Source organism: Sapajus apella, unplaced genomic scaffold, assembly GCF_009761245.1.
Source record: "Sapajus apella isolate SASKATOON/1434 unplaced genomic scaffold, GSC_monkey_1.0 scaffold47, whole genome shotgun sequence".
NCBI classification, from domain to species: domain Eukaryota; kingdom Metazoa; phylum Chordata; class Mammalia; order Primates; family Cebidae; genus Sapajus; species Sapajus apella.
The window spans coordinates 965775-981040 of record NW_022436987.1 but is presented as its reverse complement, the minus strand read 5'-3'; the positions used below and the strand labels follow the sequence as shown (position 1 = coordinate 981040).

The 15266-nt window shown below is 37.8% G+C and overlaps 1 protein-coding gene across 1 annotated transcript; it reads left to right on the top strand.

Annotated features, from left to right (window-relative positions):
- Positions 1-11193: 11193 nt before the first annotated feature.
- On the top strand, positions 11194-12260 carry LOC116525323 (olfactory receptor 52H1). The gene has a single exon (XM_032241125.1). It carries the CDS (start codon positions 11232-11234, stop codon positions 12177-12179), a length of 948 nt encoding a protein of 315 aa, XP_032097016.1. The 5' UTR covers positions 11194-11231; the 3' UTR covers positions 12180-12260.
- Positions 12261-15266: the final 3006 nt, after the last annotated feature.

The following is a 15266-nucleotide window of genomic DNA, read 5'->3' as shown; positions in this document are numbered from 1 at the left end:
AGCAGACACAAATTGTTGACATATTGCATAATTTTATTTACATTAAATGCCTAGAAGAGATAAATTTGTAGAGACAGGAAGTAAGTTAATGGAGGAAAAGGAAGTAGAAGTGGAGAGTGACCGCTTAGTGAATGTGGGGTTTCTATTTGGAGTGATAAAATAGCCTGAAATTAGACTGTGGTGATTGCTATACATGTACTAAATGCTGCTAAGTTGCACACTTTAAAGTGGGGAATTTTATGTTGCATGAATCTTAACTTAAAAGTTAAAAAACATGCTGATTATCATACCAGAAATATAATGATATATAGACAATAAGTCAATTTGATTCCAAAATCTTTGTTCTTATCTACTTACTATTCTACCTCAGAACGAGTCAGGATTCCTCTACCCCAGAGACTTTACTGTCACATCCTTCTTGAGTTAAATCATTTTAATCCCAGTGTGCCAGGTCTAACTAGAATCACAAGAGTCGTGTGCTAGAGGCTGCTCCCAGTGGGAGCACATGTTAATTTTCAGGAAATTTGCAAGCAGATCAACATCAGGTTGGCAGCTTGAAGTCAGCTATAGGGGAAATATCTACATTTTGTCAATCAGCTACTCTACAATCACGCCACAAGAGCTGGCTGTTAAGCATTCATCAGCTTATCACTGGCCGTAGTCCTCCTGAAGCCTAACTCACAAGTCTGAGTGTGGCTCAGGTCATGACTGCAGGCCTACGAGGCTGCACTTGAGCTTCAACCACTTCAATGGCTCTTTCCTTCTGAACTCTGATTTTTATGTCCCCTTGGTTAGTTTTTCCCCAGTGACCTTTCATATTTCTAAACTTGATTTAGAGATATGTATTTTTGAGAGTAGTTTGATAACACATTATTTTATTGTGATTTAGATATAACTTTTTAAGTATATGGCTTTGTATTACTATAGGGAATAAAGAAGAGTGAAAAGAAGAGACAAGAATTAGCATAGGGACAATGGTCACACAAAATATACAGGGTTGAATTATGTGGAAGTTCAAGATCATTTACATTAGAAGTTTGCAATGAATTATATTGAGTTTTAAAAATTCAGTTTATCTATTTCATCCTGAATGAGCACACAAATCATTTTAGACCAGAGACATTTCACTTAAAGAGAAAATAATAACTGTGTCATCTGCCACAGCTGATTCCTACTCCTGAGACAATAAAACGAAGGCCAGGTCAAATTTCCTATGGCATGCTGTATTTGCATCATAAGCAAAGAATGAAGAAATACATATTTTCTTTGCTTACAATAGTCAGAGGGACTATTTCCTAGACCCACCCCCATACACATACCTCCCTCCTTCTCAGAATGTTTTTTTAGACATTAATAAGATATGAATATTCCATTAAAAAAAGACCATTCTCATATGCTTCACAACCCAGAAATGTCTCCACGCTTCTGAAGTCAGGTAAACCTCTCTGGAGTTCTCTCAATATCTATGTAGTTGTAAATTAACTTTTCAAGGCTTGCTGTTAGCCAGGCATCCCAAGTTTTTGGCAAAATTAATCCAGACATCCCCAACACAGGACAAACACAAAAGTAATTTCTCTATACCCCACAAGATGCCAAGAGTTCAAATAGACAGTTAAGAAGAAGGAAGTTCCATGATTCTGGAGCAAGGTAAAACTTCTTTGAAAATCCATACAGCATTTTCTGAAGGATGGGAAGTGCAAAGAGGCATCAGCAGCTCACACCACCTGGTATTGGAGCAGTGCAGATAGAGCACCTGAATAGTGTCTTATCATCATCCATCCAAAGCCTGAGACACACAACTGATAGGGAAAAGCTACAGGAGGACACTTCACTATAGCTAAGTGACCCCTGATGGGAAAGAAAGAAGGAGGATGATAGGAGGACTTGGCTGTAGACAAAGGATGAGATTTTTGCTTTTTCACATTTAATTTTTTTTTTTTTTTTTTTTGAGATGGAGTCTTGCTCTGTGGCTTAGGCTGGAGTGCAGTGGCCCAATCTTGGCTCACTGCAACTTCCGCCTCTCGGGTTTGAGCTATTTCCTGCCTCAGCTTCCCAAATAGCTGTGGCTACAGGTGCACATCACCCTGCCCAGATAATTTTTGTATTTTTAGTAGAGATGGGGTTTCACCATGTTGGCCAGGCTGATCTGGAACCCCTGACCTCAGGTGATTTGCCCGCCTCGGCCTCCCAAAGTTCTGGGAATCTAGGCAAGAGCCACCGTGCCCGGCCTGCATTTAACTTTTGACCATAATGAGAATGAAACCTCATACTAGGAAATATAATCACACTAATAATAATAGATGGCACTTTTTTTTTTTTCAGACAGAATCTCGCTCTTGTTGTCTTGTTGCCCAGGCTGGAATGCAATGGCGCGATCTCGGCTCATCGCAACCTCTGTCTATCTGGTTCAAGTGATTCTCCTGCCTCAGTCTCCCGAGTAGCTGGGATTAAAGGCATGCACCACCACACCAGGCCAATTTTCGTATTTTCAGTAAAGATGGTAGGAAGGCTGACACTACTCAAATAAACAGTAGGTTATATGTATAAGAATAATTATTACCTGTGATGTATGTTATGGAAATCTATAGCTTATGGTGAGAGTCAATTACAAAGACACTTGATTGGCCTTTCAGGAAACAGGAAAGGTAGAGGGTATTGATTCATGTATAAGTATGTTAATGTGATGTTTCAGTCATATGATTACATATCTAATCATACCTAATTTCTCTGTGAAGTAAAATGAAAGGTTATCTGTTGAGAAAGGGAGTTGGAGTGAGATGTGAATGTGCTTTGAGGAGTGTAGGAAAAAAATGAGTCATAAAGATTGAACAAGAAGATTATGCTGTTGGGTCATTGGATAGTGTCATCAGTTAAGTTTAACATTGATTATCATAAAATTATGGAAACACAAATACGTCTAGTTAACAAGTTTGTTTCCTTGTTTTCTTTGGCCTAGGGTACTTATTTGATTGATTCATGCAGGGGGTAAGTTTTATCACACGTATGTGATGGAAGGTCAGTGGAGCAAGGGCAAGCAAAATGTTGGTAAGAGAGTGGCTGAAATAATGAATCATGGAATTTAACCTGGACAAAGCAGAATGCACAGACACCTGGGCATTGAATGAATGGTAGTAAGATAGTCCATATTCCAGAAGGCTTTGGGTTTTTCAGGAACAAATTGGAAATAACTGAACCACATGATTGAATAGATACAAAGTGCAATGTCTACATTTGTGATTTATGAGGTTGATCAATTTTGGACTCCAGTGCTTCAAATATATGACCCTGGAATTAGGTAATTGTGCCTCAGTAACAGTATAAATCCATCCATTGAGGAGAAAGTTTTGGGTAGATGAGTCACAAGCATGTTAAACTGCAGTTAATGTCTAGACATGTGTCTTTAAAGAATCAAGAGGAATTAAAAGAGAACCATGAAAAATAATAAAAAATTTAAAAAGTGGGCAAATGAATTGACTATCACTAAGAAACAGTATTTCTGTATTTTAAATAAGAGAGTGTTAAGAAGAGATGTATACAACTAGCATGACTTACACCTTAATTAAGAAGTGTTCCTTTTGACTGTACAAACTACCTTTTGTTCTGGTTAATGCCTTCTAAGTTAAATTTTACTTTTTCTGCTTTCCATTTTGGTAGACTTGCTTCCATCACATTTAAATGTCTTTGAAACACACTTGTCTATCCTTTGTATCCTTGTTTATTCACACTTGTTTATCTTTCTGCATCATTTTGTTTTAGATATTTCTCGTGTGATATGTAATTCAATTTTTTAAACTTTATTTATCTTTGTGCTTTTTGATAGAGGAATTCAAGCAATCTACATTTATAAGCATAAATGATGTAGTTGGTTTTATGCTGTTCACTTGTTTTATACTTTCAGTTTTCTATGCTTTCTTTATATTGGTTAATTTTGTATCTTTTGCTATGCAGATATTATACATGTTATTTGCCACACAGGCTCTGTAGATAATTTTGGTTATATACAGAGAGTCTAGGAAGACTTGTGGGTCTGATTCCCAGCGCTACATTTCCTCCTGTGTGGCTTTTGACAAATTACTTTTCTCTGCATCCTTAAAATGTGGATAATATTATTACCTGTCTCATAGAATTGTTAAGAAAATTACAAAAGTGGTCTCATGTAGCATATTAAAGGTTTTCAAAAACTATCAACTATTAGCTTTTGTTATAAAATTTGCTTATTTTCTTTTAGTTTGACCTAGGATTTAGAATATATAAATTCTGATCACCTGAAGTCGGGAGTTCAAGACCAGCCTGACCAACATGGTGAAACCCCAGCTTAAAAAACAAATAAATAAATAAGAAATTAAAAACAAAAAAGAATATATAAATTCTATTTTTCTTCCACTAGAGGTCTCCTCTATATTTGTAAAAAGCACACAAACCCATTTTCATTGATTTTCTTTTTTTTCATTGATTCTTAAACAAGATTTCTTCACTAATTCCTACGGGTGGACTGAGATTGAGCTTCATACCCTTTCTCGTGTCATTCCATAGGGGAGGCAGCAAACATCACAATCTCAGAGAGCATTCTGGTCTACAAGCCTGTCTCTTTGTGTAGTGCCTGGGATGTCAGAACAATCATTGAAATTTGAGTTGGGTCAGTGTGTGGGACAAATTACAGTTCCAGCGATCTGTTTCTTTACATCCTTCGCTTCACTTCCATCCCTCTTCTGCATTCTTGGCACCTCACGGTGACTTCAGGCAGTCACCTGGTGTAACAGCAACATCAAAGAATCAAGCAGCAGGGCACAGTGGCTCACTCCTGTAATCTCAGCACTTTGGGAGGCCGAGGCGGGTGAATAATCTGAGGTCAGGAGTTCGAGACCAGCCTGGGCAACATGGTGAAACCCTGTCTCTACTAAAAATACAAAAATGGCCAGTCATGGTGGTACAGATCTGTGATCCTACTCCAGAGGCTGAGGCAGGAGAATCACTTGAACCCCAGAGGCAGAGCTTGCAGTGAGCAGAGATTGCGCCATTTCATTCCAGCCTGGGCAACAAGAGCAAAACTCTGTCTCAAAAAAAAAAAAAAAAAACAAAAAGAGTAATGGTTGTGGAATCTAATGATCTTGGCTCTGCTGGTTACTAAGGTGAGATGTTAGGAGTAAAGACCAAGCAGATCCAGAACAGAATGCTTCTCCCAAGGAGCCCCAGTGATGGGTGCCTCAGCTCTTAGAGGTAGCGACAAGTTCCTGTGTATGTTAGGTCAAAGATTGAACCTGTATTCAGATGCCCAAGAGAAAGGACAGACTAAAGTTTATTAATGAGAACTCAACTTTTGCTTTCTTTGTGATTTGAGGCAGAAGTCTACTCAATCATTTCAGTTATAGCAAAGTAAATTCTGAATCTAGGAAATAATAAATATTTTTTGACTTTTAGAAATAAGAACTTTTGAAATTCCTTATGATTGCTTTAAAGAGATTATAAAACTTTTGATGAAGAAATATAATGGCTGGCAAATCTCACTGGTTTTTCAGATGTAGACATCTTAGTAGTTTATTTATACATCATAGTGAAATAGGAAGCTACCTCTTTGATGACTCTGTGATGTTCTGGGTATTTACTTTGTTCGCTCCTGTTCATTTCTAGACAATATCAAGTATAATACCTAGAATATACTAGGAACACAGGCAAGGTTTATCAAATTAAGAAACAACAAATAATCATAAAAATTATTAATTTAAGAGTGCAGGTGTTTGTATTAAGCCAAGGAATAAGGCAATGATAAAACTCAATGTTTCACTCAACCTTGAGAAAGCCAAATGAGATGTGGTTGGGTGGAGTTTTCCAAAAGGAATAAAAAGAGGAAGGTGAATTTCTATGGCTAGTAAAAGGGAAAAGCATGTACAGACTCGGGAGAGGGTTTTAGACTTGACCAATTGGAAGCACTGGTGGTCTCAAATTTTTTTCATGTTTGTATCTCCATAGAGAAGTAGTCACAAGCCAAAAATGTATCTCTGTGTGATTCATTATCTCTTCAAATCCAGCATGCATAACTTGGTCACAGTGAGACACTCAGTCACCTCAGTCACTCAGTCAGTAATAATTATTTTTAGGTGTTTGCCAGGTAGCAATGATAGTCAGTGTCTTATTTCCCCTTCAAATCTGATATGTCCTCAAAGCCTGTGGCTTTTTTCTAAACAACCTCTTGGATTCCCCAGTTGAGGGAGGCACTCTCCTCCCTTATCCCAGTAGTTCAAACTCTCCCTGCTTTCACTGGATTCAGAATACCAGAGTTGTTCATGGTCTCTTGACCTTGAGACTACTTTCCCATCCCCGTGCTACTACCCTATTCACATGTCACTGAACTTTAATTTCTACAATGACTCTCAACGTATAGTTTTAATAAAAAAGAACATTCTTTGGACTCAGAGAATTATGTTTAAATTTATATTCTATCTCTTAATTTGTGACAATAGCTACATGCATTGTTTCCCAAATTACTTGATGTATTTTGCATACAATAAATAAAAATATAGTCATGTGCCAGTTAACAATGAGGATACAGTCTCATAAATGAGTTGTTAGGTGATTTTATTATTGTGCAAATATCATAGAATATACTTACTGACACCTGTATGATATAGCCTTGGCTCTATAATATATTATATATATTATATATAATATAATATATAGCTCCTTGGCTACAAAACTGCACATCATGTTACTATACTGAATATTTTGGCAAGTGTAATATAATGGTATTTGTGCATCTAAACATGTCTAAACATAGATAAGGTACTCTAAAATATGGTATTGTAATCTTATGGGGCCATGGTTCAGAAACATTTTTATGTGGCATATTTATGTTATGTGTTATGTGTCATTGTTATGTGGCATATTTATGTTATGTGTCATTGTTATGTGGCATATTTATATTATGTGTTATGTGTCATTGTTATGTGGCATATTTATGTTATGTGTCATTGTTATGTGGCATATTTATGTTATGTGTTATGTGTCATTGTTATGTGGCATATTTATGTTATGTGTCATTGTTATGTGGCATATTTATGTTATGTGTTATGTGGCATTGTTATGTGGCATATCTAATGATCTTGGCTCTGCTAGTTACTAAAAGTGAAAAGGCAAAAAGAAAAATAGAGATAAACATTTTTAAAAAATTAATACAAAAATTAGGCTAAAAATACACTTTCTACTTGCTATAAATTTTTGTTCTCCTATTATATGTGGGTCAGAAATTCAGCTGCAAGCCTTCTAGCTTGCCCTAGTTGCCCTAGGTTGTTTGTCTATATTATGGGTTTGCCAATATGTTAAGCATTTTCATATGCAATATCCCATCTAATTTGTCAATACTTATAAAATCTTGAGAGACAGGTACTAATATGACCATCTCTTAATGGAAATTAACTAACTTATCTAAAATCCTTTATCTGGTAAGTGAGGACATGAACTTGAAACCTGGGTGATATGATAGGCACATACACACAGCTTTCCACTCACATACACATCAGCTCACAAATAAATAAACAAACCACACTAAGACAGTGTTAACTAAAAGACATGAACAAGGTTAATAAAATCTTTTTCATCTTCCTCCCTTGAGGATGAGAAGAGGGCATGTCAGAGTCCCTAATCCCCTAACTACCTACCTTTTTCCCACAAGGAACAGTGAGTGACAAGAGAAAATAAATGGGCAGGGAATCAACCTCTCTAACATCCTTCTTTTTCCTTTTACTCATTTTTTTTGGTTGGTGTGTCTGCTCCCTTGTAAATTTTCTTTGTCAACACACTCTTTCTTCTTTGCCTTTGGCCTGATTCCCAAGATTTGGTGAGTATTGACTGTTTGAAGGGGTTTGATTGGGACGAGGCTTAGAGAAAGCGAGTGAAAAGCCAGGCCTCTATTTCTTAGGACCATAGACTGGGCACTATAATTTTCTTCCCGGAGCAACTCTGATTTATAAACCGATGCCCTGATCTCCAATACTTGTGTATATGCTCCACTGAATAGGCATCAAAAGATCAAAACAGATGGACAATTATACAGCTGAGTTAAGTATGACCACTTAGCAGTGTTAGGAAATTTGTTTCAGACATATGACAAGAGTCCGTAACTCTAACCTAAACTGTAGAACTAAGTGTGCTGGGATGTGTGTATGCCAACTTTTATCCATCTTGCTATTTCTGTTCTCTTCGCCACTGTGTGGTCTATTAATAATAATACTAATGATATAAAATATAACCTAATATAAAGAAGTAAAACTTGTTACATGCTTAATATGTTTCAGGTACTATATTAAAGAGTATTTTTCAGTGTGTATCATTTTGTCCTAATAATAACTATAAAAATTAGAAATATTAATTTTTTTAAATACATAGGAATCTGAAGATCATACAATTTAAATAGCTTGCCCAGGTTCACATAGCTAGTAAATTGTGGAACCAGGATTAAATTGTGAAACCTAGCTTTCTGAGGCACCAGAGCACACACTTTGTGCCAATATTTTGGCAACATATTGTGGATGCCTGAGTGTATGTGTGTGTATGTACCATAATACTATAATCACTAATGATAAAATTACACGAATTCCTTTATATTACCCAATACCTAGTTCATATTTAAGTTTCCCTAATTCTTCTTTAATTGAATTCAATATCTGTTTCGTTTAAACAAAATTCGATAGAGAACCGCACTGCAGGCCAGGCGTGGTGGCTCACACCTGTAAACCCAGTATTTTGGGAGGCTGAGGCGGATGAATCATCTGAGGTCTGAAGTTTGAGACCAACCTGACCAACATGGTGAAACCCATCTCTACTAAAAACACAAAAATTATCCGGGTATGTTGGTGGGTACCTGAAATCCCGGCTACTCCAGAGGCTGAGGCAGGAGAATCCCTTGTGCCTGGGAGGCAGAGGTTGCAGGAAGCCGAGATTGTGCCACTGCACTCCAACCTGGACAACAGAGTGAGACTCTGTCTAAATAACAAACATAACATAACATAACAATATAACGTAACATAACCACACTGCATTTGTTTTTTTCTTAAATATCCTTCAGTCTGGAAATGAATTTTCCATACCTAATATTCCCCTTCCCCTTTAATGGCATTGCCTTGAAAAAAGATAACAGATTTTCATAAATTATTCCATGTTGTGGATTTATCTGATTGTTAAATGAGAACCCTGAGAGTTAACTTTCTGTGCACGCATGTGTGTCTGTGAATGCTTCTCTATGACTTTATGAACATCTGTTGTATTTGAGTTCATGGAAATAAAAAAACTTGAGAAAACCTTTCCCCACATATGTTTGAATAAAGGATGACCTCAGGCAAGTTGGGAGAACTGTGATTCAAAGTATTAATATATAGTTTCAGTATGCTGATGCCACGTGATGTTTGAGTATGTGAGTAGCATAGGAGTTTTCAACATGAAGCCTGAAAAACCTAGTCAGGTTTCCAGTATTAGCAACAGGTGAATTCTATACCCCCAGTGGATAAGAGAGCCAAGATGAAGGTGACTAAACAGGAAAACCTAGAATCCTCAGTAGATGAGGGGCTTGGCTGTGACCCACTCTCTGAAGGCTGAACTGTGTTCCCAGAATCTAGAATGTGAAGACACTGTAGAGGAAGGTTTGAGTCGTAAGAAAGGTGTTTTCATCTGTGATAAGGACGCGTAAGAAAGGAAGACAAAGAGCACCTCTTTTGCCAAAGGAAGAGTGGAGAAAATAAGCCCTGGTCTGAGGAATGGAAAGTATTGTGAGCTGGGCCTAAGAAGGAGATAAAAAGCAGGGGTAGGGATAAATTTGAACATGATTCTTGGCCTTCTCACGTTAGGAATATGAAGCATATGGCTACCAAAAGCCTCATTTTAGTCCTGATTCTGTAAGTCCTTGGCCTTGCTACATGGTTCATTACCTGTACCACTTACATGTGTAGTATCTTTCTACTCATATAGAATTATCTACAGGTATAAAAAATATTTTCTATGCAATGCAATGGGGTGTTAGATGAGGGTGGGTAGAGGCATTACTGGGGAAGGACGAATGCATAGGACCCGTGGAGGTTTTAGGAAATAACCAAACTTGTGACAGTTAAATGAGAACACTGAGAATTAACTGTCTGTGGACCCATGTGTGTTTGTGAATGCTTTTGGATAACTTTATGAACATCTGTTGTATTTGAGTTCATGGAAATATAGGCAAAATCCAATTATGCAATGTTTTGTTTATATTCTCAGCACGTGTGTGGGGAAGAGGGGAGGAGAGGGGGCTTATAACTGTGTAAAATTATATATGGGTAAATATATGGTAGCAAAATATATGACAGAATGTGAGTGTAGGTCAGGATATGCCTGAGAATTTAAGTTATTAAGGGTCTGTGTTTGAGAGAATATGTGTCTTGGGTTGATGTGTCTATCTAATAGATATATGTTCACAAAAAAAGCAATCTTCCTTTTGGACAGAAACCTTGACTGGGAGTGTCATTAAGTCCACAGTATTAGACTATTACACACTTGTGTAGTATATAGAGTGTTGGAAAACTACTAATTTTTTTTTTTTTTTTTTTTGAGAAGAAAGGCTAGTGAGCTTCAGCTATATGGGACTTTTCTAGTTTAAACGTTTACACGTTATCCAGCATAGTGTAGGAGCTCATCTAGTGTTTGCTGAACTGAATTAGGTTTTTAGATGGCAATAAAGAGGCGTTGATCTTACAAATCTAAGAGCCACAGTCATCAGGTAGCAAATAGCTGTCTTGGGGGCAGAGACAGATAATTCATGATGACAGAGCGAGCAGATCCTAGATAATTATGTCCATAAGGTCATATGAGCTATAATCCACTAACCCATGAAAAGGTATATTCTGTACTTTGTTAACTTGTATGGCAGAACAGTGTATAACAAAGAGTGTAACCAGTCTGGAAGGCTTCCTGGAGAAGCTCTGTAAGCTACTGGCGGAGGCCAGAAGAACGAAGAGATTCTCTTCACATAGACTAATAATGTCTCTATTTGTATCTGAACAATCTTGGTTTATGCATGTTGCTACCATTATTACCAAACTTAACCTTTGTTCATTTCAAATAGGTTCCCTTTTGGATGATAAATTACAAGGTCACTTTATCTTCAGGAGGCTATAATAATGATTAGTTGAAAGTGAGAGTTACTCAAGTTTCTCTAACTCTCTTTCATCACCTTCTGTCTTTAGGACCTGAGATTTGTGCCATCTGCATGTGCCATGATCATTTTCAATCTGAGCAGTTACAATCCAGGACCCTTCATTCTGGTAGGGATCCCAGGCCTGGAGCAATTCCATGTGTGGATTGGGATTCTTTTTTGTATCATCTACATTGTAGCTGTTGTGGGAAACTGCATCCTTCTGTACCTCATTGCAGTGGAGCATAGTCTTCATGAACCCATGTTCTTCTTTCTCTCCATGCTGGCCATGACTGACCTCATCCTGTCCACAGCTGGTGTGCCTAAAATGCTCAGTATCTTTTGGCTGGGGGCTCGAGAAATCACATTTCCAGGATGTCTTACACAAATGTTCTTCCTTCACTATAGCTTTGTTCTGGATTCAGCCATTCTGATGGCCATGGCATTTGATCGTTATGTAGCCATCTGTTCTCCCTTGAGATATACCACCATTTTGACTCCCAAGATCATCATCAAGATTGCTATGGGCATCTCCTTTCGAAGCTTCTGCATCATCCTGCCAGATGTATTATTGCTGACACGCCTGCCTTTCTGCAGGACACGTATCATACCCCACACATACTGTGAGCACATAGGTGTTGCCCGGCTCGCCTGTGCTGATATCTCCATCAACATCTGGTATGGCTTTTGTGTTCCTATCATGGTGGTCATCTCAGATGTGATTCTCATTGCTGTTTCCTACACCCTCATCCTCTGTGCTGTCTTTCGCCTTCCTTCCCAAGATGCCCACCAGAAAGCTCTCGGCACTTGTGGTTCTCATGTCTGTGTCATCCTCATGTTTTATACACCTGCCTTTTTCTCCATACTCGCCCATCGCTTTGGACACAATGTCTCTCGCAGCTTCCACATCATGTTTGCCAATCTCTACATTGTTATCCCACCTGCACTCAACCCCATTGTTTATGGAGTGAAGACCAAGCAGATGAGAGATAAGGTTATACTTTTGTTTTCTACTAAGGGTACAGGATGATGTCTTACTGGGCGATGGAATAACCAGAATAAGTTTTTAATGTACAGAAATGTAGAAAGAGTAAAAAGGCAAATGCTATTTAAGCAAAAACTACTTGGAGCTGCTTTCATGAAGCAAGAATGTGGCATGATCTGTATGAAAATTATGGTCCTATGTATAAAAAAATCCTGATGACCTCTTTGCTTGTGAAATAGGGGGCTGCACAGAATATGATCAGGAAGAAGGAGATGAAAACAGAGAGCTAAATTACTCTAAATTGAAAAAGAAATAAAAATTTGGAAATTGATATTTGCAGCTGTGATAAGTGAGAACAGAAACGCTGAGAAACAGAGAATAACTAGTAAAAAGATCAGTGAGAAATTTCTCATCTCGAGGATTATCAGATGGATATTGAGAACATTAATGATAACATTGGATTCTAATTATTTTCCTTTTATGTTTCACTGTAATTCCCTTTAATTGTTTCCTCTCTATATACCCACAAAATGAAAACTCAAAGAATCTTCAGTACAAGTCTGCTGCAAATAGTGTTACATCAGCAGTGTGATGAAGGGAATGAGTGAATTAGCATATTGATCAATGGCACGGTTTAGGGCTTTGGTGCTGGGAGAGGAGAGTAGGATCTAGGCCCCAAGACACATTGAGAAAGTGAGCTGCAGAGGTAGTACTGGGAGAATATAACCGCTCAAAACAGTTAGAGATTTGAATAAATAACTGGAGTTCCCACAGCACACAGATTGGACTTCAAGCCAGCTCATTTAGAAACTAAAGTAAAAATTTAACCACACTAGTTAGAGGACCTGTGGAACTCTGTTCTACATACTGCAGTTCCTTGATTGCAAGAAACATTTTTACAGTGAGGAGAGGGAATGAGGATGGGAACACCACAATAAAGTAACACATCCATGGAAAAATGCACCCAAATTTTGTAAGGATTAGAACTGAGAAAATACTATATGTTGTGATTAAAGAAGGAACTTAGAAGCATAATCATAAACGGTTATGAAATGTAGAGCTGATCTCTCCCAGTGGTTTCCGAGACAATCCTAAAGAGCTGGGTTCTGAGAGGATGCCTTAAGGTGCATCTCAAGGGTTATGTGGAGGAAGTGTCTTGTCTTCTTTTTCCACAATCACAGGAGATCTGATATTACTTAGTTTTGTTTGTGTATTAAGTGTTTAGGTAGGATTCTACTTGAACAATAAAGTTTCTCCAATAAATCCTGTTTTGAAAATCATCCATTCTTTGGCTATTATTACAAAGTGGAAAAAAAAATAACAGATGCTGATGAGGTTAAGGAAAAAAGGAACACTTATACATGGATAGTGGGAGTGTAAATTAGTTTAACCATTGAGATAGTGTAATGATTCTTCGAAGACCTAAAGAGAGAAGTACCATTTGACCCAGCAATTCTATTACTGGGTATATACCAAAAGAAATATAAATTGTTCTATTATAAAGACACATGCATGCATATGCTCACTGCATCAGTATTTACAATAACAAATACATGGAATCAACCTAAATGCCCATCAATGGTATACTGGGTAAAAAAGTGTGGTACATATACACCATGGAATACTATGCAGCCATAAAAAACAATGAGATTATGTCCTTCGCAGGCACATGGATGGATCTGGAGGTCATTGTCCTTAGCGAACTAACATGGGAACAGAAAACCAAATACTGCATGTTCTCATTTATAAGTGGGAACTAAATGATGAGAACGCATGGACACATAGAGGGGAACAACACACACTGGGGCATATCAGAGGGTGGAGAATGAGAGAAGGGAGAGGATTAGGAAAAATAACTAATGGGTACTAGGCTTAATATCTGGGTAATGAAGTAATCTGCACAAAAAATCCCCATGGCACAAGTTTACCTACATAACAAACCTGCACATGCACCCCAGGACTTAAAAGCAAAAGTTAAATTATGAAAAGAAAATCATCCGTTCATTTGGAAAATATTTATTGAGGACCTTATGTATATTAGATATTGTTCTAACCATTTGGGATTAGGAGGAGTCTCTGCCATGCTTCCATGGAGTTTATATTCTTGGGAGAGTGACAAGCAATAAAACCGAGAAGCCAGTTCATTGCTTAAGAATATTAATATGACAAATGAAAAAAATAAAGTTGAGTAAGATGATGGACTAAAACTGGCCTGGAGGACAGTGGCAGAGAGGACAGCAAATGAAAATACTCTAGGGCTGAAAAAGCTTGACATGAATTGGGGATAGAAACAAGGCTAGAGTGGCTGCAGCAGAGTGATGGAGGGAGGGGATAGGGCATGAGGGATGCGAAGGGGTAGGGTCGGATGCTGTGGAACTTAAACTAGTCAAATCTCATTCTCAGAAGAGGGGGCTGAATATCAAAAAGTGCAAATAACTTTTCCAAGGCATACAGGAAGGAAGTTATGAATGTGGAGCTAGAATACAATCTGTTATCTCGCAGTTCAATGATATTCTCATTAAACACAGCCTCATGCTTATGAAAATAGACTCCAAAGGACTGAAAAGAATCTGGGAATATCAGAGTCTACTTTTTTTATATATATACTTTAAGCTTTGGGATACATGTACAGAATGTGCAGGTTTGTCACATAGGTATACACGTGCCACGGTGGCTTGCTACACCCATCAACCATTACCTACATTAGATATTTCTCCTAATGCTATCCCTCCCCTAACCTCCCACCCCCTGACAGGCCCCGGTGTGTGATGTTCCCCTCCCTGTGTCCATGTGTTCTCCCACTTATGAGTGAGAACACGTGGTGTTTGATTTTCTGTTCTTGTATTAGTTTGCTGATAATGATGGTTTCCAGCTTCATCCATGTCCTTGCAAAGGACATGAACTCATCATTTTTTGTGGCTGCATAGTATTCCATGGTGTATATGGGCCACATTTTCTTTATCCAGTCTATCATTGATGGGCATTTGGGTTGGTTTCAAGTCTTTGCTATTGTAAACAGTGGTGCAATAAACATACGTGTGCATGTGTCTTTATAGTAGAATGATTTATAATCCTTTGGGTATATCTCCAGTAATGGGATTGCTGGGTCAAATGGTATTTGTGGTTCTAGAT

Excerpts from the sequence above, each read along its gene's own strand:
- LOC116525323 (XM_032241125.1), top strand. The coding sequence starts at position 11,232 with ATGATCATTTTCAATCTGAGCAGTTACAATCCAGGACCCTTCATTCTG.